A 25,240-nucleotide genomic window follows, 5' to 3' on the forward strand; every position below is an offset into this window, starting at 1 on the left:
GGAGAATGAGGAGGAGGGGGAGGAGGAGGAGGAGGAAGGGGCGCTTTTTGGTGGGTGGGACAAATGAGCGCTGTAGAAAAAGGGGATGCTGCAGCCCCGTCCCCCTCATATCTCACTCCACCCAGCCCTAGAATAAAAACCCACTGGTGACGTGCGCGCAGGGAAGCACCCAGCAGTATGTGCGCGCCCACGGGAGGGGCCGACAGAAAATGGCGAGTCTGTGCAAAAGGCAGCAATGCACGGTAGAGAGGCGCGGCTTTCGGCAGGAACTTGACTCTTGGAGGCACAAACTCATTCACTGTGTAGGTAAGCTCGCTTGGCGTTGTGTGCGCGAGTGTGTGCGGCGCGGTACCGGGGGGCCGCAGGGTGCCGGTAACTGTGTGTTTGCGTGTTTGTTTTCGTGGAGCGGATCGCTGTGGCTGTAATGTCCACCGGAAAACCTATAGGCTCTACGTGAAGCTGTCATTTTTGTGTGTTACGCACGGCTGTTGCCTGGCGCCGCCTGCCTCCAAACCGGACACATCCACAAACAACCCCAAAAATATTCAGCTCTCTAAGTTTTCAAGCTCGTGTCCGGCATGTTGACAGGTGTTTCCACCTGCTCACGTTGTGTTTGTGACAGTTGTTTTATTCAGAGTTTGGGAGCAAGCGGGGGTCTTTTTTTGTATATACATTATTCCATGGCTGTTTATTTATTGTAAGCAGGGCATGTCACGTGCGCAGATGGAGCTGCACCTTAGCCAATCGGCTTCCCCGCTATAGGCCGGCGCGTGCCCGTGCGCGCGCCGCCGTGTTGAGTTTTTTTTGCTGGTGGTGGTGGGGCAGTGCGCGCTCTCAATCTCCAAACATGACACCCCCTCCTCTTCCTCCACTTCCCTGGCAATCGGCTTTTGGGAGCGCGCATTGCTGCATTGGGGGAAATGTCAGTGGGAATAATTTTGTATTTTAGGGGGAAGGTGTAGGCGGGGGTCGACGGGGAGAAATGCCTCCCAAAGCTCGCCTTTTTAAAAGCGGGAGTGGTACTTGTTGAAACGGCGCTCCTGGATGCGCTGGAAAAGTCTGTCCGGTGCAGTTTGAATTAAGATATATTAATGAATTTTAGTTGGGGGGGGGGGGGGGGGGTTAAGAAAAATGTTTATCTCTCTGGCACTGTAGAGACAATTAACAGCAGCGGCCATGGCACGTGTCAGTCTTTGTTTCGTTGATTTAAAAAAATGTAGTTCTTGACCTCTCCCTGCTTTTTTCTCATTAGTTCATGTCGGTTTTTATTTAGGATCTTCTCATCCATACATCTCTCTCCCCCCCCTCCTCCTCCTCCTCCAATCCTCCATTTCTGGTGTATTTCATTAGCTCAATTTAATCTGGCTACATCGACCTATCCCGATGTTATGGCAAGATTATCATCCACTCTTCGCCTCTGATCTCCTAACCCTCTCCGCGTTTCCTCGGCTCTCTGCCCCGGCTCTTATAATCTGGCTTTTATCGGCGGCAGTATAAAACGGTATAAGAGCACCACCATCCCCACCGCAGAAGCACCAGCGGCGGAAGGGTCGCGGCGTTGCGGCTCCACTGTTTTTTTATTTTTTTGGGGGGGGGGGGGGGGGGGGATTTAGCACTTCTCCGTCCAGATGTTGCGCGTTGAACTGTCACCTACTTACCCATCTAACCGCTTTATAATAACCCACATGGCCTGATTCCGAGCAAGCTACCGAGGTTTTCTTTTTAGTAAGAAAACCTCCTAATGAGAGGATGCAGTGTTAAATTAAAAGGTTGGGTAATCTCTGACCTCCAGCATAAAGCCCCGAGGAATCACAATCAGCAGTGTAAACAAAAGGCTTTTCCTCCTCCATTTGGCTCCCATCAGCTCGGTCATTTAATGTGTGATTTTCTATTGAGTTTTACACCAACATTTTTTTTTTTACTCAACAGAGGTAACCTATTTTCTGTCCAGATTAATTATAGCACTGCACCTGCTTTGTGTCCCGTTTTTGCTTTTCATTTATAGTCTGATTAGTGCCATTTTAATGATTTTGTGGGTCACTGGAGTTAAAAGCAGCAGAGGATGCTGTGTCGGCCCTTTTTTTTAATTAAGTGTAGCACATTTTTGAGGGTTGCAGTTACCCAGATGAAAATGTAGTCCAATAAAAACCGGAAAGATTCTGATTCTGATTCAGATACCTGATTGAGACAATAAGTCCCTATGATGGAACTGCGATAGAGATACTATAAGAATGATAAATGTACTGTGCTATTGTGCACCTTGTAGTAATATCACAGTGATACCACAGAGGATACAAATACCACAAAGCAGAACGATGAACTCACAGTGGGATATTACAGATTGCTGCAGCTCTGTATGGGGAGCTGTGTGTGTGTGTGTGTGTGTGTGTGTGTGTGTGTGTGTGTGTGTGTGTGTGGATATAGGCTGTGTGCATATTTCTTCATTGCTGGTCGTCCACGCTCATCATTGGTTTGCTCTGCGTGACAAGTTTTAGGGCCGGAGCGCAGCAGCAGCAGCTATCAGCAGTCAGATTGAAGTCTGACGTGTTTATTGGTTCGAGGGCTAATCGGCTCTGAAAACAGGGAGAAACTGGAACGTCATAAGATACAGTTTGTCTTCTGACCACGGGACGAATTTGGTTTCCAAAAGTGCTGCAAGTCCTAAAAGAGAAGCGGCGCGTTAAAGTGTTGATTTTAGTTAATTTTGGGCTATTGTTTCTATACATTTTTCGGCATTTATGTGATATCCAGATATCGCTATGACTGGAAAACCTCAACTATTTAAAATTTACTTTCACATAAGACAAGGAAAAACAGCACATCCTGAATTGAGAAGCAGTGACAAGTGAATGTTTGCTTGACAATTCATTTTGCAAAAAGTCTTGAAGCCAAAAAACTTGAAACTCCATATTTGACAAGCTGTCAAACTACAAAATAAGACTACAACGTTGAGAAAGAAATTATTTTATCCTTACACAAAAATGTATACCGGCAATTAAATGAAATCACACTCCGTCATGAGCGGAACGTGTTTCTGCAGCCTTGTTATTAACAGTGATCGAGACATTTGGACTACGGTCAGGTAAGAGAGGTGGACATCTTCCGGTTTGTTACAGCGATGTGAGAGGAGGCAGCTTGTCGACACCGCCGGCCTCATCTTCTTGCCCTGTGCTGTGTACTGATAATAAAGTAGGGCCTATATGCCATAGAAAGGTTATCATTATTAATTGGTAGCAATTAAAGCCCAACTGCTGATTCCTTTGGCACATATTCTGGGTAAGAGAGTACAGCTAATTTGATGGCTGAAAGGTTGTGGCAGTGCTGTAGAGAGGCAGACTGTGAGAGAGAGAGAGAGGTGTGAGTCTGGCTGGCAGATTGCTGTTTTTTTTAAACTTCCAACTCCTCAGAGCTTCTCTGAACAGTAAGAACGCCACCGGTTGAGCTGAACATGAGTGGAGATGCAAGGTGGGTTCTCGAGGGTTTTTTCTGGTGACTAATCCCAACCCACAGAAATAGAATAGGAGCTGAACGGACGTTTCACTTTTCTTTTTGCTTGTACAAAAGAAAAGTTGTCGATTTAATATTAGTTGTTATGGTGACAACAAAGCCAGTGGGGGGGCCGTAAAGTGTTGTCGCAGCTCTCCGGAGAGAGAGCGGAAGCAGCTCCGGAGGACGGCTGGCGAGTTAGCTATCGTTCGGTGACTAGCTTGTCCTTCTGTGGAGCGCATAGACCGTCTATCAGAAGTAGACGTTGTCATTGTGACGTCACCCAGTGGTTTGTGGACTGATGTTTTGAAGGCCAGAGTTCGTCAATTTTGCAGTCGCCATGTTTTATTTTTCACAACCGATGAACAGAAGTGACCATATTTGGAATGCGGATGAGTGACATAGAGACGCCATGTATGGTAGCAGCAGTGACCTGTCAATCACAGTAAGCCCCGCCCTAAAGCATCCCCTGCTTTATGGTCTGTTTGACTCTAAATGGGCCATAATGTACTAAATGAACATCATGCTGTATTAAAGAAGACTTGAAACTAGAGATTGAGACCATGAACTCATGTTTACAATGTTTACTGAGGTAATAAATCAAGAGAGAAGTAGAGTCATTTTCTCATAGACTTCTATACAACCAGAGGAGTCGCCCCCTGGTGGACAGTAGAGAGAATGCAGCTTTAAGAGACTTCTGAATCGGTTTCACTCGGCAGAACCGGAGATTTCCGCCTGGTGGAGCGGCGGGGAGTGAGGGGGAGGGAATTAGCACGCTAACTAGCCAGTTGTATGCTAGTTAGCGTGCTACCTTGCTTATTCCATGAAATTTAAATGCTACACTGATTCCATAAAATGAGGAATTTGCATGTCAATTTTTTTTTTAACCGTTGTTTTTGTCTTGAGTACTTAAACACAGAACGCAAATATTACACGGAGAAAAAGAGACGTCATTTTCTTTATTTTGGAACGAGGCTAATTTTTCGGAGCTTTTGCACCACAAATAAAAGCATCAGGCGATCACGTTGTGTGGCACGGACACATTCAAAACTTACACTAATATGTGCAACAATAGTGGAGGCTGCATAGTCCGCACCAACACAGAACACTTTATAACTCCCAGCAGACCAGATCCACTCCTTCCATTCTTACCTTTCACAATAAAAGCCCTAGACATACACACGGGTATTTGTTTCTTGAAAACAATAATTGCTGCTGATCTATATTCCGTTGATCAACAAATTTGTTAATCGACTACAATCGGCTGCATGTTTCGGGCTTATTTTCTATTCTTTGCTGCTGATTAATGAAGGAGTTGCTGATTCTGCAGGAGGATGAGTGCAGCGTCTTTAAAGACAGCAAATGTTTCCTCCTTTTCGTCACGTTCTAGTCGCAATATTAAAGATCATTCATTTTAGTGAAGAGTGTCTGATCTGTCTACCCATCCATCTACCCAGCTAGTCCCTCGATTACCGGCTGTACTCAGAGTCAAATCCTCCTCTTATCAAGTCAATGAAATCCCCCCCACCACCCCTTTCTCTAAGCGGACGGCTGTTATTTCAGTAACGGACAGATGGACGCCCCGAGAGATCTTCCTGCCACTTTCTCATCTTGCTAATTCTTTTCATGGGCTCACTTGAAAAGAGGAAAACAAAACATGGCACATTTTATCGGGGAGCTGGCAGAGAGAGTGGCAGCGATTTGACTGGACCGGGTGCCAACACTGTAAATCTCTGCGGTACCCTCTTCATTACACATGCATGCACACACACACACACACACACACACACGACCTGCTCCACAGTAATGTGTGTGAAAGTGCGTGTGTGTGTGTGTGTGAAGCTATCTCGGGGGCTGATCCATGCCAACCAGGAGTCCCGTGGGAGGATGGCTGCTCTCTTTGGGATGTGTGTGTGTATGTGTGTGTGTGTGTGTGTGTGGGGGGGGGGGGGGGGGGGGGGGTTTGACTGCAATCTGTGTAAAAGCAAAATACACCACTGGCACTGAGTGAAAGTCGACAGAAGGTGTGTGTGCGTGTGTGTGTGTGTGTGTGTAAACCTATATTTTTCAGAAAGCGTCGACTGAGCGTTTTGCTCTATTCCAGCGACGTTCTGCCTCACGTTCAAACATAATAACGCACCTTTATCTAAACTGCCAGAAGGATTCCAGCCGCAGTCGTTCCCCCGCTTCTGAGGAGTAAAACATTTCATGTTGCTTTTTGCCGGCTGTAGTGAAACTAGTCAAATGTTTTGCGCTTTTATTCGACTTGTTAAAGAAGCGGAGAGTGTGACAGCTTTAAAAGAACAAAACTGGTTTGGAGTCTCAGGAGAGGAGGAAGGCAGCTGACTTCCTCAAAAGTTTCTCTTCTTCTTTTTCTAATCTTCTATATACGTCTTTGTTGTATTTTATTTCCTCCCCCGGGGATCTTTCTCGTTTATCTGATGGGGACCGGAAGCTTTTAATTATTGTTGTTGGTTGTTGGATCATCTTCAAGAGAAATGCTACATAAGAGGCATATATATATATATTATATATTATATACATATATATAAGAAAATACCTCAATATCAATGTTGCGACAATATTGTATGGTTAACCATTAGAGCCATATAAGAGACCATTTACACAATACGATTTTTGATAAATAATAAATAATAAATGCAGCCTGAAAAAGCAACCAGTGAAGGTCGACGTGCATAGAACCTTGTTACCATATCCAAAATCTAACAGGATACCTCGTCTCATTTCACAATACTAATACAATATATATTCATGTTGTCCGACTGTCGGATTAAATGTAGTTTGTCCTAAATCTGAATTTAACTTAATCCTCGTCTTCAGTTCTTTTATAGGGGAAACTGTTAATTAATCAATTAGTTGATTAAGAGGAAAATAGCCTGCAACAATTCAAATGACCAGGTTAAGTGTTGCTTTAAGCAGAAATGGCCAAAATAACTCACTGCTTACAGCTGTTCAAATGTCAATATGCAAATAGAAAATGACTCTTAGTTTGAAACTCTTTACTATTTTTTTGGAAAAATAAATTGATTGATCAGTAAAATACAAAAACAAAAAAGCATCAGTTCTCCATTCTTCAGACATTCAATGATCTCCAAAATACAGCAGTTTAAAATATCTTGTATGTGTATTTAATGTTGTATATTCTGTTTGCGCGTTATTAAAATGTTATAAACAAAGATGCAGTCTGGTCCTGGAGCCTTTAAAATGAGTATTAAACAGTAAGTGTGTTTGTCTCTTGAGTTCTACATACACACCTTTACAATGTACACGTGGCCCAGCGTTGTGTGGAGATCTTCCTCATTATTCTGCAGGATAGAATCAATAATAATTATAAATGATAGCAATAGAAGTCCCCTGAATATATTTAATATGCTAAATCAGAGCCGGGCAGGATGAAAGCAATGCTGAGAGTCTAATATTCAGATGATAAATTACTAAAAAACAGGATATAGATGCTGCAGCTGGACTGTTTATCAGTTCACTGGTTGATATTTGACTTCTGCCAACGAAGGATTCACCTGCTGATAACACCCAATCTCACTTTATGCTTCTGTTGTTGTTAAAGTTGCTTACGTCCCCCAAAACACGTCTTTATTGTGCTACAATAACCAGAGTTCATTTTTTAAAATCTTACCAATGTCTGTTCTGTAACTGAGTGTGATTTTTTGTCACATTGAGACAATTTAAAAAAAATTCATTTTCATTTATTCTTTTCTTTATTTTCTTATTTTGTATTCTCTCATAATATAATGTGCACTTGAGGGAGCTCCAGTGTGCAGAACCTTTTTTATTTCTGTCTTCTTTTGGTCCAACACCTGATTGTTTGTCAATCTTTTCTACGTCTATATCCATAAAAAACAAAAGGATCAAAATGGTGTCTATGATTTCTGATAGTTTGGAGATCAGATATCTTTTTTTTTTTTTGGACAGAGAAGCGACACGTCAGCTTCCTGCCTCTCTCTCTCTTTTCCTGCCGTCGGTCTCACCAGCGGCCAAAGTCCTCCGTTTCCTGAAACTAAACTTTGCACACGGCGTCCTCGACTCAAACCAAAATTTATGTAAGCGTTCCATTGTTTGTGTGTGTGTGTTCCCTTTGTTATGTGAGCTCCCTGACCTCCTTGGTACAATTATTTGTACACTGACACCGTGTGGGCTCATGCACAATATAGAGTTTGTGTTTGGAGTACACACACACACACACACACAGACACACGCACGCACACACACACACACACACACACACACACACACACACACTGTGAAAGGTGTCAAGGCCTTAGAGCCGCAGGAATGTTTACTTGGACCCACCTTTAGTGAATTCCTTCTTATTCTTCCATAATGGCTGCTTTTGTGTGGAAGGTCATGTATCAGCAATCTGCTTTTCAGGGTATTTGATCAATGGCACGGAGGAGCAAGTGTGTGTGCGTGTGTGTTTGGGTGTGTATTACTCATGTTGTGGGGACTTAAATGTGTTTACTCTTTTACATTGCTCAGACTCTCCAAAATGTAGGTCCCCATAATGTAAATATTTTATTTTAGTGTGAAGACTTGGTTTGGGGTGAGTTTAGCTTTCGGGAAGTAGCAGTTATTGTTCAGGTATGTCCCCAGAGAATTAGTGTTAAGTCAATGTAATGTCCTGTAAAGTTATCAAAACACAACTCTTTGTGTGTGTATGTGTGTTTGGGCGTGTATAACTGAAGTTGCGGGGACATAATTCTGTTCACACACTGACATTGTGGGGACTCACCGTCCATTTGGGGACAAATGCAAGTCCCCATAATGTAAATCATTACATGTTAGGGTGAAGACTTGGTTTAAGTTTGAGTAAGTTTAGCTCTAGGGAAGTAACGTGTGTGTGTACCCATTTTGGACATTGAAAGTGAGGACACTTTTGGACAGTGAGGATAGTTTGTTCAGTCTTCACTTCTTCAAAGAGCTGGGAGAGGGTGAAGACTTCTCCAGTTAGCTGTGATGATTACGCTCAGGGAACGCTTTATTATTTTAATGAGGGAAGTCTGAAAACTGCGTCTCCCTGAGAATCCGTCATGAATGGAATTAGAATAAAAGTGTGTGCCATTCAGTGCGTCATTAACAGTGAATTAATACTAAGCAGCATCTCGGTATTCCTGAGCAAGAGGAACCGGCTAATGAGATAATAATGAAGCTGAGCAGGCGGTTAAGCAGTGTTAAGCTGTCATGGTTCAGAGTTAAAGGGACAGTCTGCAACCGTCTGCTCCGAATCATTAAATAAATAATCTGCAACATGTTGACGTTCACAGTCTGGAGCAGCAACGACTAAATTATCGGCAACTGTTTGATTAATCATTTGCTGATTAAAGAACACGACATAGGTCCAGCTTATCATCTGTTTGATATCATTGTATACTGAATATCTTTGGGTCTTTGGATTGTTGGTCGGACAAAATAAGACATTTGAAGATGTCAGCTTGGACATGTTTTTTTTTTTTACAATTTTTAGACATTTTATAGACCAAATGTTTAATCGATACTGAAAATAATTGTTAGTTACAGAAACAATATAGCTGGTTTGAATGAATATAAGAAGTTAGGGAAAAGTAAGTCCCTATAGTGTCATTAGTACAGCATGTTGTTACTGCTCATCACCAGAAGAGTCATTCAAATCATGAAGACTAAAAATGTACATTAAAAATGTATAAAAAAACAATGAAACATTTAGGCTTCACTTAAAGAAGACACAGATAAACAAATTTAATTGATTATAAATAAATATACTCTGCATGAATACAAATTAACGAGATCAAGCAAAATCCTCAAAATACTGACTGAAGTATGTGTGTGAATCAAATATTCTGGTTGTTGAGCAGTGCTTTAAAGTGTGTGTGTGTGTGTTTGTGTGTGTCTATATCTCTCCATAGGGTTTAGTCTGGGCATGTTTGTTTAAAGAATCACCCACTGGGCATGGCAGCGCGCCAGGCCGCTAATGCTGCTGCCCACAGGTGCACCCTGGGAAATGTAGTTCCTCAAAGAGGGGAGACAGATGGGCGAGTTGGAACGATAGAGGGAGAGAGGAGGGAGTGTTTGAGAAGGTATGTTGCTTTTATACAAAAAGAAAAAACCCCGGGAGGACACGTGACGGATGAGGTTTGCACAACAAATGACTCGGAAACAAAAGGCAATTATTTGCAATTCAAAGACAGAATGCGACTTCATTATGATTTGGCCTTGGACACGGAGACGCAGGTTAAACCCTCTGCTGCTGCCTCACACACAGGAAACACTGTGGTTTAGAAACACGACAATCAAAGCAGCATCTTTATTTTCCGCAGATCTACTTCGTGTTTTTTCAAGACATTGATTTGTAGATGAATTAAAAGACTTTCTGGAATTAAATGAACCTCCTCTTAACTTAAAATACAGATTTATGCTGGAACACTTTCAGAGGTCGACTTGTATGAGCTGTCGCGGTGGAGGCATCCCCCCTGCGGTGATAATGATTGGCCCAACAGCATAATATGCGGTATTATTTCAGTGCTATTTCAGTGTTATTATTTAGTGCTTCATAAATAAGGTTTATTCTTCGGCTGACATTACGGATATTGATGTTTTTTAAATAAAAAAGAAGCCATTTTTAAGACGAATTAAATTCTTACCTATACAAAGCGGTTGTGGCGGTTGTCTTGTAAAGAGCGTTGTGCAATATTGCGGTTAAAGCGACAGCCATAGGCTTGGGATCTTGCGATTGGGTGACGCTGTGCTACATTGTAGCAACAACATAAACAAATGTCACGTAGATGATGACGTGTACTCGGGTACGGACAAACGTAACTAATTATCTCTGCAAGTAAAAGTAGTGAGCGAGAGTGTTTGCTGCCACATGCATCAGCACAGCGACCACGGCGGAGGGTCTCGGCGATGTCAGCGTCGTTAAATAACACACACACACACACACACACACACACATATTGTATGAGTAACAGAGGATCGTCTTCTGCGATGGTTTCTGGAGCTGCGGGGCGTGTCGGGGTCTGAGTCACGACATCACGCGAGGAAGACTGACATCCTCGTTCATTCTTAAACACAAAAACAACAGTCAGGGTCGACGCTCCTCGTACACGGACCGCCTTCTGTTTGCACCAAGACCTTTGGGGTTGTCAGGGAAATGTTCGAGGCTTTCTCTTGAGTCTTGAGTGATATTTCCCTGCCAGCAACTCAGCTTAAGATCTGCTGCCGGCCCATGAAATCTGGTGTAGATGTTCGTGGCTGCTGTCGGATGATGTCTTGTGATTTTGATGAGCCCCTTAACGTCTCCTCTAGTTCAACTATCGGGCCTAAACTGATAACAATGTTGATATTTGAGAGAAGTAAAGATGTTTAAACTTGTTTTTTTTTGTTTTTTTTAAAGCCATAAAATTTACAAATAGTTTAGATTTAATTTGAACCCTTAAATAATTTCTTCTCGCCAACATTGTATATCTCTGATAAACTTGTCGATGGTTCAGCCCTGCTGCTAAAAGTCTGATTTTGTTGTTTTGCAGAAAAAGAGCTAGTGGTGGCTTTTAGATTTATTTATTTTTTTTAAATGATAATAAACGAGGGCAAGCATGAAACCGAAATCAACCATTAAAAATTAAAGACTCACATCAAAGCTGACAGTCTGGTGACCGAGGTCAGACATTAATGGCAGCTTGAGGGCAAAAAGCCTTTTTAAAATTCATAAAACAACAAAGTAATTAAAAATAAATGGACATAAAATACCCCTGACACTGAGGGGCACAGAGCCTGTTTGTTTTTCACCGTGCTCGTATTAGTTGTGTTGACACACCTGAGTGCAGCTGTTGTCCCCGATGGGCCGCTGCAGGTGATTCATGGCCGCCAATGAGCGGTCGATTCTTTGTCGTGGGATTTGGGTAAAAATAAGGAAACTTTCTTTTTAATCAGAAAAGCCAACGTGTTCACGGCCTGGAGGAAGAGAAAATGGCACCAAGCAGCCATCAGTAGACGAACAAACCGACCTATACGCTGAATAACGGAGATGATGAAACAACCAACAACGTAAAATACTCAAAGATGGAGTGGCGTGAGATGTTTCAGTTACGTACAAGAGGACGAAGTGAAGGTGTCTGTCTGTGTCCCTCAGTACCAAACCCAATGGTTCCTAATCTTAAATCTACCAAAACAGACATATTTATATAGTGTTTTTGGTTTACTTTGAAGGCTCAGTAAGCCCCAAAGCAGCCGGTCTCTGTAGTTTTTAGCAAACGTTACTCAAACAGAAGGAAATAGATGAATGCACATTTGGTGCTCTAGTGAGTATTTGTGGCAGCAGGTGAGATTGAGTGAAAATAAAGGACAGTGTGTGAGTTCACGGTGATGAAGGAACATGTTACCCAGTGACCCAGTGAGGCTCATTGGACCTCATGCAGCAACACTCTGGTATTCTTATCTTAACTCCTCTTATTGTGAGCCACGTCAGATTTAGCAGTGACATTAGATGGTGTGAGTAGTAAATGACGCTCTGTGGGCTTCAGTGAAGCAGCAGCGATGGATATTTTTTTCTCTCCCACACATGAGATATTTCTTCAGCCCACCTTAACTCCCACCTTACCAGCCATTTCTGTTTCTTTGTCTACAAACCTGCAACTCTTACGTTATTTATTTCCCTGCAGACTTCCCGCTGCTCTCATGTAGTTGCTCACCATGTGTAGGTGTGCGCGGTCACAAAACTCGTTTCGATGTCGTGTTCTATCAGAGTCTGCGATGCGCTCGTCGTATTCCATTTATTGTTCCGTTTGTGAATATTTCATTGCGCCGCGAGCACAAAGCGGCAGCGTAGAGGCAGCCGATGAATGAACTGGGTTTGGTGGATTCAAGGAGAACGTTTGACTGCAGAGAAGCCTGAATTTCCTCCAGCGCCATATGTTGTGTCCTCGTGAGTCGCCACCTTGAGGTACAGAACACATAATGGACTCACTTTCAGTGAGCGATTTGTGCAGAACATCGTAAAGCTGTGACAAAGTTTCCTTGTTGGCGCAATATTGTTTAGTGTTTGACCAACGGCCCAGAACATTTACGATGATCTGAAACTCTCTAAAAACAGAGACGAGCAGCAATTCCTTGAAATCGACTAATCGATCAGTTCAGCTGCTTCATCTTGGATAAAACGCTACCAAAGCTGCCATCCTGATGCGGTTAAACTCATGTCAGCCGGAAGTTTAAAGACTTGTTTTATTATAACTCCACCACAAGCTCTGATTTATGCACGGCCATTAGACGTCAGTATCCAACAAAACAAACCTGGCAACCCTGGCGGATAATTTATGATCACACAGTGCAGCGGGACAGTAAAATTATTGAATGCACCTTGATGCTCACAAGCTTCTGCATCTGGCTTTTACCCAGCAATATGCTGGACACACTCACACACACACACACACACACACACACACACACACACACACACACAGAGTTACTGTACATGCAGACTGGGAGTCGGGCAGGATAAGTGGAGGTGACAGGGCCAGCTGTGCTGTGTGAGGGCCGGGCTGGTGCTGGTAGAGCTTGGGAGGGGGGGGCTCTCGGCTCTGTGTGTGCGACCGTGTCCCCCTCAGTTAGGATTCAAGCCCACCAGGCTGCTACACACACACACATACACACAAACTGCAATAAAAGTGAAGGTCAAGCAACAAATGCTGCTCTGCCGCCGCCGTCACTCCCGTCACCGTCAGGAGAAATGTCACTTGTATTTTTATCTCCTCCTTCTGTTGCATCCTCTCTCATCCCTCTCTTCCTCTTTAGATTTCTTCTACTTCACCCTCTCTTTTTTTCTGTGAACCTTCTTCTTCTTTTTCTTTTTTGTCAACTTATTCTCCTCTTTCTCTTTCTCTCGTTCCTTCTTATTCATTTTTATTCTAACACCAGTATTTTGACATTTTATTGAAATCACGTCACGCAGTGTCACTGCAGGAATAGAGGAATACATGTTTTCATTTAATTTCTGCCAAGACGCACTTATGTTCAGCAACTTTTAATTATGATACACACACACACACACACACACACACCTACACACACACACTGTTGCAGTGGTGGCTGTAGACATTTCTCGGACTTAATTGATGCGTAGGCAGGTTGGAGTTTTTTCTCCTCCACATTTCCTCTCTGTGTCCATTTTGATTCCCTCTCCTTGCTCATATCATTCCCTCTCACACGCATGTACGGATGTAATGCTACTTTGGTCAGATCAAGTGACTTTTCAATGAGCAGCTACATGTGTGCACACACCAAAGCCCTGCACAGATTGCATTATTTAGTCGAGTAAAGCTTAAAAAGAAATGACAGAGACAAGAAAATAGAGACAAAAGAAATGAATTCAAAGTGTAATTTCTGTGCATTCAATATTCAAACAGGGAGATAGATTCTGATCCATGTGGAGCAAATGTTTTTAAAGTTATTGCTTTTTTCAATAAAAGGTTCAGATGATGTTTTGGACCGGGGTTGTTTTTTTCTGATGTGAATCTAATTCGCAGTCGTTTTGCATGCTTTGCTCCAAAAAAGCTGCATGAAACACACTTTTCTGTGGTTAATTAGCACGACAGGCTCATGCAATTGGGAGGTTTTCAGCTGCCAGTGTTGCAGTTCTGACAATGAGAGCACTGTGTGGCTCGCTGAGGAGCTGAGACCCGTAGTAATGAATGTAAGGGTCAAAACCAGAAGGACAAATTCCTTTGAAATATCATCTAAGAAGGAAATTGTGGTAAAAGTGTGTGTGTGTGTGTGTGTGTGTGTGTGTGTGTGGGGGGGGGGGGGGGGTAGAAGTGGGTGGGGTTGAATTTGGCTGGAGGTAGAAGTCAGTAAGAGGAGTCAGTGAGTTTGTCCAAAAACTGGATGGACAGAAGCTCCTCTCGGTCAAATCCTCGGTGCAGAAAGTCAGAAACTACGTTGAGTCTTTGAAAGCCGAGGAAAGAAGTCGACTACGATTCCCAAGAAGCATTGCGGTGAGAAACATCCAATCGCTGAGCTTAAAATTCTGTTTTTATTTTTGCAGCTGGTGGCTGAATGTTATAGGTTGAATGTTGTGGAACTAATTGGAAAAAAATCTGTGATTTGAACATTTCATGGTTTAATATCATGAATCACTAATCAGACAATTGTATTCAAATATTCATCACAATTCCCAAGACCAGTCAGACCAAAAGTCCAAAAACCAAACATTTAATCTGTTTTCTGTAATTCAGAGAAAAAGCTCAAATTAAAGAATCAAAGAATTCAAACTGTGTGAATTTAGGAGAAATCTACAGACTCAAATGGACAAAGTCGTAAAATAAACTCCTAAATGTGTATTTTTGATGTTTTATTTCCACTAATTTGAAAGAACTTATTGACGCAAAACAGACCGAAATCTAAAAATGCATGCAGTGTCTCCCCTAACACATAAAAATACAACGGTCAAGTTTCTGTCCTTCACCGAACTAAGACGGGCTTAATTGCCTCGTTAACTCATCGTAAAACACACATTTGAATAAAAGAGAAAAGAAATAAAACTCATGAAGCCCGTCTTTGTTTAATCGTTCCACTGTCCCAACAATCAGCAAGTCTGGTCAAAATAAATCCTCGATTCACTGAGTTAGATGTCAAAATACGACAGCCCTACTTTTCCTCGCTGTCTCTCTCAGTTGTTGATCATTTAATTAGAAACACATGAAATGACATAAGATTACTCAGCCAATCGTCGACAGCCGATAAATCCGTCCAGTATTCAATCCAGCGCTCCCTGTCAGCCAAGTTCCTCCACCTCCAACTGGTGAAAGCTTTTCTTTATGGCGCTGACTTTGAGTGTATGGAGACGCCGTAATGTTGAAACAGGAAGAAGCTCAAACGACACCAGTTGGAAGCTCAGATGTGTGTAAATGTGGTTTATAGTAATTGTGTTTTGACTCGTTAAAAGAATCAGTTCATGCTTTCGACCGTGTCAATGAAACGAAGCATTTCTTCTGATGGGGGGACTTTTAACTTGAAGCTATTTTTCTTCCTTACTTAAAAAGCTGCACGAAACACATTATCTCTGTCTCCGGCTAATTCTCATTGCAGGCTTTTGCAATTTGGACATTTCATCTGCAGGAACAATGAAAGCACTGTTGCCCTCTGAGGAGCTGGAGCTCGTATAAATCGGTGTAAGAGATCGAATCCACAAGGACAAACTCATGTGAGCCGTATAAAAAGAAAATACTTGTAAAGGAGAAAAATAAAAGATTAGAGGGACATCTGTCGACAGAAGATGTGATTATATCACGGGCTCGTGTTTTCAGGACACCTCAAACGCAGCTTAAACACAAAAATCACTTTTATAAAATGATATGCACAACTGCAACGTTGTGTCGAGTCTCGTAGCCGGGAGATGAAATGGAAACATTGTACATGTTTCCATTCCGTTTGAGATATTGTTCAGATGAGATTTGACGAATTGGTTAATTACATTATGCGAGACGCTGCTGCGTTATGATCCTTCACAAGATTCACAAGATTTTTCAACGTGATTTTCTTCGTAAACCAGTTTATATGTTTTGTAAGTTAAAACCACAGCATCTGATTACACTTTTGTTGCGAAACGCTTAAACGATGCTGCAGAACAGAATGAAAACATCAGAAATGTATATTAGTCATGAACGTAACTCCACAGAGCTGTTCTCCGGGCTTTGTGCTAAGCTAAGCTAAGCTAACCGGCTGCTGTAGCTTCATATTTACAGTACAGACGTGTGACAATAAACCTTATTTCCATAGTTTAACTACTGTGCTCTTATCGTCATTGGCTAAGCAGCAAAGTCTTATGAAACGTAGCCGGCAGGACATTTTTTTGGCTCTAAAACCAGGAAGTATTTTAGAGATATTTTTCCCGCATGAACTGAAAATGAACAGAAAAACCTGCGAGTTGCTCAAACTGAGTTTAGTGCTGCTTTATCAGTGTCACATTGCGGTCACATGCAGCGGCGCGTCGGTTTTGGATGTGGTTAATGAGTCGAGAACATTTTGTGAACTAAGGTGTGTCGCGGCCTATCAGCGGCTCTTTGGACCGGCCACCTTTGGACCGTGAAGACAAATTGGGCAGGTGGTTGTTTAGGGAACAGTTCAAGGATAGATAGAGCTATAAACACACAGAGAGGAACGACTTCCTCTCTGTGTGTGTGTGTGTGTGTGTGTGTGTGTGTGTGTGTGTGTGCTGCTGATCTGCAGGCGGAGCCGTGTAAGAGAACATTCCTCCATATTAGTGATAATATCATCAAATATTAATGCAAGGAGGCTCCTCTGCTGCTGTGCAAATATTGAACTCTTGAGCTGCTCGCACGCACACACACACACACACACACACACACACATGCAAACTAAGAGAGTTCACTAGACCTTTGATTTGCAAAAAGGGAAATATTTATGACCAGTCGTTAAAGCTCCCTTGGGTACGGTGCGCTGCGTGTATGGAAGTGTATTGATGACATTAGAGGGAGCACATAACAAATTCTGAGCTGCAACATCAACTTCTAGAAAGCGCACAGATTCGTTAAAGGGGAATTTCAGATCTCAGTCGTTTCTCTCTCAGTTTCTTTCTCCAGCGTGTTTTTTAACGTACATTTCTGAGCGCTCGAAATCAAAAGAGGAGCATTCGTTGACCTGCAGGCTTGCAGCAGGACGTCAGGCTTCTGTCTGTTTTTAAAGTCCACTGTAGTCCGTGTAGATATCTTGGCAAACACGTGACTTTCCTTTTCTTTCAGCCTGAGATTTAAATGATTGTGGCCGTGTAGATTTACAGTGTAAACTGAAGTGTGGTACAACTGCTTCCAAGTTTTTTTCAATTTTCTGATTTCTACAACATAGAGCTGGACAATAAATTGAAGATGATAACTGATTGTCTTTCAATGGAATCGTATCGTGATGAGATCATATATCGAGATACACAATCACGTCGTCTAAATTGACAATAACAAGGACATAGTAACTTAAATCTCTCTGTTAAATCATACTAATCTTAATCAGAAGTATATATACATGTTTTTATATGTATATGTTATTCTATAATAATCTGTTTTAAATTCACACACGCTTTACTGTGTGGTTATTTTATATGGAATATTTATTTATTTATCCACCAAAAACTATATTTTACAAGATTACATGTGAACACATCATGATAACGTTATATTTGACCTTTGCTCAATACTCAATTTCACTTAATAGAGCTTGAACACGTCATGATGTAAATCAATGGAACCTCCGTACGTTAGCCGTTAGCGGTGCTGCTAACGCTATGAGCTCTCCTCCTGCTGATTTCAACTCAGATTTGTTCACAATGTGACGTCATCAGGGATCGACGACTTGAAAGCTGAACTCCTGATCGCATAATTTTACTGAATATCGGCCGATAACGATCGTCAGTAAAACTTTCCTTCACACTTTGATGGTTAAACTGTGTTAACTAATTAATCTGCGGTTCACAAGCGTGCACGGATCAACTATAGTGTGTGTGTGTGCGTGTGCACGTGGGTGAATGTGAAGTAAGACTGCTTAAAAGCAGACATATGGTTATATGTGTGTATGTGTGTCTGCATTTATGTGTGTGTGTGTGTGTGTGTGTCACATGGTTACCTCCTATTAAGCTCTGTGCAGCACTTAGCTTCAGCGCCAAAATGGATTCAGATCTCAGGCTCTCAACAATGCCACAGTGTGTGTGTGTGTGTGTGTGTGTGTGTGTGTGTGTGTGCGTGCGTGCGTGGGCAATGCAGGTGCATGAGGAATTTCCGTTCCTCTTTCTTGCCCTTTCTCTCTCGTTTTTCTCTCTCTGCTTGTAAACATCTACAGATACAGATTAAAAACCCTCATGGTGGTCATGTGACTGGTTTTCTGGTATGAATCCCCAAAACCGTTTTCAAATCTTGCAGCATTTTAGCAAAAAAAAGACTTTTAGTTCACTGTTTTAAAATAATTGAATATAATTTCCTAATAATTATGTCATTTATAATTTCCATGGCCAAACCTAAATGGATTTAAACAATGATTTTGAGAATGCTTTTGGACGCCAATCAAGCTATTGTTCTTTCTCTTTTTGTTATTCCTGTCCTGTGTGATAACACTTCACTCAGCGGTTAAATCGCTCACGTGTGTGGTCGTTGGAGGTCGAAAGCAAAGCTGATCCCTCTGGTTTTGCGATGCACTGTTGGACCCGAGGTAATAAAAAACCTGGAAGTTAACTGATACAAATGATTTTGAAATGCAACGAAATAAAAAGTTGCAGAAATAACTGTGGTTGTTAAGCGGCGTCCACATTTCATGCGCTCATTTGAAGACAAAATAAAGGACTTTGTATCTCAGGCTTTACATTTTTAAATTGCATCAATCTTTACAACCCACAGTCGTCTCGTCTACGTGACGTGGAAGCAGAGCGATGGCGAAGGCTTCGGTCTGCCTGCAGTTGTTGACCGGATCACGTGACTCACAGAGGAACAAAAACACAGTTTCAAGTCCCAGGTTCAACCCACGAGCCTGTTTCAACTTATTGTCTCGTGTTAGTGATCCTTGACCGCTCCGAGACAATGTGAGTGTTTCATATTGATATGAAGTTAATGTTTCATCTCTGGAGGTGGAAGGGCTCAAATCGTCCAATCTGAAAGTCCCAAACTGTAATTTAAGGGATTGGTAATATGTTTCTGCTGGTTTCTTTTCCAATACAGTTTGACTTTAAAGACTAGGTGCTCTGCTGCACTGATCACACCCTGGAGTACACTTCTACATCATTACAAGGTGAGAAGTTACATTGAGGTCAGCAAGAACAGGATTTGTAGCTCATTAATAAAGGTGTTTGGTGTACAAGTGATTAAAGTTCTGAACACCATCGATGCAACGATTACCAAACCTGCTGCTCAGGTTTCTTTCTTTCAACACCTGCTCTCTGCTCTTTTAGTCCAGAAAACATCCTGAATCACCGACTGAAGCTACAGGAAGTGAGACGATGCCTCTATAACTGGGCATTCTGCTCGTTGTCTCGAATTGATTTAAGAAACATATTTTTTGGGGGTTGAAAGAAAATGGTTGCCGATGCCATATTTAATGTATGAAATAGTGCATGATGTACTTTGACTTCAACTTTATTGTTTTATTTGCTTACATGCATTTAGAAATAGATATATTTGTCTGTGACAGTTTGTCTGACCGTCCAGCCGGATGCTGTTGTGACGTCAAAGGACGTCAAAGTCTCAAAGCGCGCTGCAGCGTTCCAAAAGTTAAATCAATTTGATCTCGGTGCGCAGCCATCGCGTCCTGAAGAATAGGCACTGGGGGACGCTTGCATACCGCAACAATTAAACATCAGTGGTCATTGCAGACGCACTTGTGGAGATCTTGTTTGTTTTTTAAACGGACCCAAAAATGCTTCTGATCTAGAAAAAGCCACATGGACCAATTCTGGCTATGCATCCACTGCTTCCAGTCATATTACACTGGTATATGTGTATTAAACCCTGTAAGATCCTCAATAAGAGATTTGATGGTGAAGCCACAAACGTTTAAACGTCCAGTGCTGAAGAAATTGAAGCCGACGCATACGTGCCAAAAAACCGCAGTTCCTCAAATGGCCACTTGAGGCGGGCTCCATCCGATCCCCATAGACCCCGTGTTTAAATGGCTAACTTTACAGCAGCAATAAACATGTTTACAGCCTGGTGCAAAAAAAAGGTCCTCACTGACAAGATGGCGACGGACGAATCCGCCCACTTCATGATCACAACGGCTCTGCAGAGGCTACGTTGGTACTTTACATATAGTTGAAGACCTTTTAAATATCTGAGGCGACAGATCTTCAGTCTTTCAAAATCAAAATGTCCTTTTTAAGTTGATCAAATACCAAAACTCGCCAAATGTTTCCTCTTTATTCCAATAAACTCTGCCTGTACCCAAAGCTAAAGGAACAAGTCAACCAGCTCCCGATTACATCAAACACACAATCATCTTTGTGTGTTTTTAGGGGAGTTTCTCTTATTTGTTCCATAAATCCTTTTGTGCCCCGCTGTCTGTGAATCGCTTTCTTTGTCCGTCAAACCGTAAGCAACACAACTTCATGTGGAAATCATATGATAACCATAATGTCACACACACACACGTTATATACATCTAACACACACACACACACATTCTGAAGTCCAAAAATGTGTTTTTGTCCCGTCAGCCCTGGGCCTCCTGACCTCGTTAACTCACCCAGATTTCAACCAGTCCTCACATCTGTTTGATGCTGTTCAGGCTGAAAGATGTTAAATCATCCCTGTGTCTTTATATGTGTGTGTGTGTGAGTGTGTGTGTGTTCGCAAGCAAAAGTATTTACATGTTGTTGAATTTTCCGATTGCTTTCAGGACCACAAACTAAATTCCATTTACCTCCGTTGTATTGTAAATCTTGGTTAATCCTGAGCACATACAACCTAAACTATCTTGGTGGATAGAGACCATCAGAGGTCAAGGGAGAATTTTCTTTTGGTACCTCTTTAATTCTCGCCACGTGCTGCTTTTGATAAAAATGCTCAGATAAAAGTGAAATTAATCAGAATTTTTTTTCTCTTCTCCATTAAAGTTCCTACTTAGTTGTTAGATGTAATGACGACGGCTTCCAGAGACGGAACGTTTTGGTTTACAGTCGGTACCTTAAATTACATGTTTCTCCTATAAAGCCGTATGAATCCTTACAGTGCCGTTACTCAAAAGGCAACGACTTTGAGGTACAAAGCTCGCTAGTGATAACATCAGCTGGCAGACGTTTTGCTCAGCTACGTTTTTTTTTTGCAGAAGAATTTAAGTTCTGTTACGCCCGTTATGTACAGAAATACACTTCTACCTGCAGTTCAAAACATCGGACCATCTTTCCATTTCCCCCAGAGCCTGCTGTGATTGGTTAAGCACATTTTTGCAACACAAAAAAAAACAAATTTCAGTTGCACGATGCATTGAAGGTGACAGTAGTTGATATTCTCAAAGCTCTTTTGTGTCGTGTGTGAGAGGCCTGTTTATGTCGTCTGTTTTATGTTTACGCTGACTTTATGCTGCCCTCTTGGCCGAGACTTTAACCTTCTTCTTCTTTTCCATTATTAGTATTTTCTCTTAAGTGGGAGTTAATGACAGCTGCAATTTTGTGTCAGCACATGTGGTCATTAGTGTGTTTTAGGAGCAAGTGCAGCGTTCACGTAACACTGGTTTATGGCCGGACGTGGACGACCATTAATCTGCCTCAATGTATGTTGGGCAGGATTTATTTTTTTGTGTGTGGATTTAACACCATAATGGCTTCTGTGGGTTTCGCTCTTATCCCTGTTCGACATTTAGTGCATGTATCGGCACAACACACACACACACACACACATGCATATATAAATATAGAGTTAGTCAATCAGTCGGTCAGAATGAGGCCTCGGTATGAGCCGTGTGTTTACGTGGAGAGGGGGAGGAGACGGATGGAGCTTCACAGCGGGGCGGCTTCTCTCTCTCTCGGAGGAATCGCTGCTCGATCAGATCCTTTGTGTCTTATGAGAAGAAGAAGACGCCCTCTTGCTTCTCCAGAAGCTGATATGTAACATAACCGTGTTCTTAACTCTTCAGTTTGTCAAAGTGAATCATGCGTGGCGACTTTCAAATACTAACAATGGCTGAGAGCGAGCAAACCACTTTATGTCGGAATACGAGTTTACACAGTGTCGGTGTTTTAGTCTCCTCTGGATGACGTTCGTGTGCAGCTGTTCTGTGCTAAATCAACAGCAACAGATGCAGAAAGTAATGTTTATGTCCTGACTGTGATTTGATTCGATGATTTGGATCATGACCACCGTCCCGGGAGGAAGTGATGCTGAGACTCTGGGACAGTCAACGCTGTCCATTATCCCTGTTAATTAATGCTAGAAAAATAGTAACATATTAATTGCCTTATCCTCCTCATACCATAGTTTAGCTATTATGTGCAGATATTGTAGGAATAACCAAGGATAACATGTTAGTTCTGTGAAATAGGATGATGCTCTGTCTAATATTCTGAAGTCCAAATTTGCACCAACTTTGACGCTGCACGTCCCCGTGGCGCCAACACTACGGCCGCCAAGCGTGAAGTCGATCGGATGGACGGTTCTTGAGACACTCAGACAGATTCATCGCTTTCTAGTTGGATTTGAACAAAATATCTTTGGGTTTTAGACAAAACGAGCGACTTAAAGACAGAATCTCAGGCTGTAGAATCACAATTTTACACCAAAATCTATGAAAATACATTAACTGAGAAAATGAATCATTAATAATCAATGATGAAAATAATTGTTAGTTTGCAGCTGTAGTTTAAAAAAAACCTGCACCATTACGAAACCACACGGAGTCAGCTGTTTTTTTTGTATCTAAAACTAAAACAGCTAAATAATTAAAAACGTGAATTCAATCAAGCTGCACAGGTCTGATTATCTCTGTGGCCTCTCTGTGTGTCTCTGCCACTGTGTGTGTGTGTGTGTGTGTGTGTGTGTGTGTGTGTGTGTGTGTGTGTGTGTGAGACATCTTAACAGGTATATTATTAGAGGCAAAATGTCTCATCTGGTGATAGTGCAGCTGCAGCAATGAAGGACGGGTGAATCAAATATATCGCAGAGAGAGAGAGAGAGAGAGCAAGTAAAGAAGAAATTAATGAAATGAATCCTTCAATGAGGGCATAAAAGAATACGAGACGGTATTAAAGAATGAGTGAACAAATGAAAAATAAACCAGACATCCACCAAACGGGGGCAGGAACGTTGACGTAAGAGAAGAATGTCCATAGAGTTATTAAAAGAAAATGAACGAAAGAGGGAATGAAAAGGGTGTTCCTGAGAGGGGGAGGGGAGAGGAAATGGTATAAAAGGTATAAAAAGAGTGTGTTATGTCTCCAGCTGAAGGTCGCCTTCCATCCACCCTCCCCTCAGTATGTTACGCGCTCTTTAACCCTCACACATACTCTGTAAATATAGCTCCACAGTGATCACATAAGCCCTCCTTGAGTGTGTTTATGTATGTGTGTGGAGCCCTCTCGCTTTCTTTTGTCTCATCCAACATTTAAATCTCATAAGGAATTTACCCACGTGCCCCGGTCGGGACGAGAGGAGAGGAGAGAGAAGGGGGCCGGCTAAATCCGCCGTCAACCTTTAAACCCAACAGTCAGCGTGAAGCGCACAAAACAACGTGAAATTAGAGGAAAATCAATAACGAAAGAATGCCAGCAGCTTGAGCTTCGTGAACAATAATAAAAACAGTAATTAATAGAGGAGAGGGAGAAAATAGAAACAGGAGGGCGTCAGCGGCCTCACACTACACAACAACACAGTACAATAGGAGATGGAGTGCTGTGGGCTCTCGTGTGGCAGGCGAAGTGGTGCTCGTACCGAACAATGAGGCTCAGACAGGAGGGGGGGGGGGGGGTTTCCCACTTTAAGATTCAGCGCTCGGTGTCATTGTGAGGGATGTGGATACCCTGCTGTGTCACCAAAACAAACTGCAGGGCTGACTTTGTGCCGCAGCTCTTATTCTTTGTCAGGGTTTTATTTTTTTTTTGGTTTAAAAAATGCATCTTTTGTCTCGTGTCTTGGCACTCCGCCCACATACATCTGTGTTTTTCCACTCCTGAAAATGGGGATTTGTGAAAAAGGTCTCTAGTGTTGGTTAATCTGAAAAGGAGAGTAAGGTGTTTGTTAGTGTGGACAGGTACAGAATAAGGTGAAGCATTGATGGTATAATAATGTGTTTGAGTAGTTTATTAGATGTCTAACCTCCTGAGATCCTCTCAACTACTTCTGACTCGGTCTCGTCGTTTCTCAAAACTACTAATTGAGTGTGATCGTTTTGTTATTATTTTTTTAATGTGGACGTTTTTGCATTGGGGCAGAAGTTCCGTAATATATTTACGGATATTATTAAAAGTATCGTGGATCAATAACGAGTATGAAGAACAAGACGGTCCACTAAGGAGAGGTGGGGCAAGACGGGGTGGATGGCTCAAACAAACACAGAACTTTCACCCAGGAGGCAGCTGTTCATCTCCCGTGTGAAATGAAATGTCAACATTGAGTTTATTCGCAAGAGAGTCCTCTAAGGGTAGTGGTTATTTATTCATGCTAGTTATGTTGTTGCGCTACGTTGTTTTGCTACGTTGTTTTGCTACGTTGTTTTGCTACGTTGTATTGCTACGTTGTATTGCTACGTTGTTGCGCTACGTTGTTGCGCTACGTTGTATTGCTACGTTGTATTGCTACGTTGTATTGCTACGTTGTATTGCTACATTGTTTTGCTACGTTGTATTGCTACGTTGTATTGCTACGTTGTATTGCTACGTTGTTTTGCTACGTTGTTTTGCTACGTTGTTTTGCTACGTTGTTGCGCTACGTTGTTTTGCTACGTTGTTTTGCTACGTTGTTTTGCTACGTTGTATTGCTACGTTGTTGCGCTACGTTGTTTTGCTACGTTGTATTGCTACGTTGTTACGCTACGTTGTTTTGCTACGTTGTTTTGCTACGTTGTTTTGCTTCGTTGTTTTGCTATGTTGTTTTGCTACGTTGTTGTGCTACGTTGTTTTGCTTCGTTGTTTTGCTACGTTGTTTTGCTACGTTGTTGTGCTACGTTGTTTTGCTACGTTGTTTTGCTACGTTGTTGTGCTACGTTGTTTTGCTTCGTTGTTTTGCTACGTTGTTTTGCTACGTTGTTGCGCTACGTTGTTTTGCTACGTTGT

At 42.1% G+C, this 25,240-nt stretch overlaps 1 protein-coding gene across 1 annotated transcript in view; it reads left to right on the forward strand.

Moving 5' to 3' along the window:
- Positions 1-209: 209 nt before the first annotated feature.
- Positions 210-25,240, forward strand: part of lcor (ligand dependent nuclear receptor corepressor) — a gene marked incomplete at both ends in the record, with an annotated part of 73,073 nt that continues 48,042 nt past the window's right edge. Inside the window, one exon of the mRNA XM_079159584.1 lies at positions 210-306. Coding sequence (XP_079015710.1) covers positions 210-306 — 97 coding nt within the window. The remainder of the gene's footprint in view (positions 307-25,240) is intronic.

This window comes from Pholis gunnellus, assembly GCF_910591455.1.
Source record: "Pholis gunnellus genome assembly, chromosome: 5".
Lineage (NCBI taxonomy): Eukaryota > Metazoa > Chordata > Actinopteri > Perciformes > Pholidae > Pholis > Pholis gunnellus.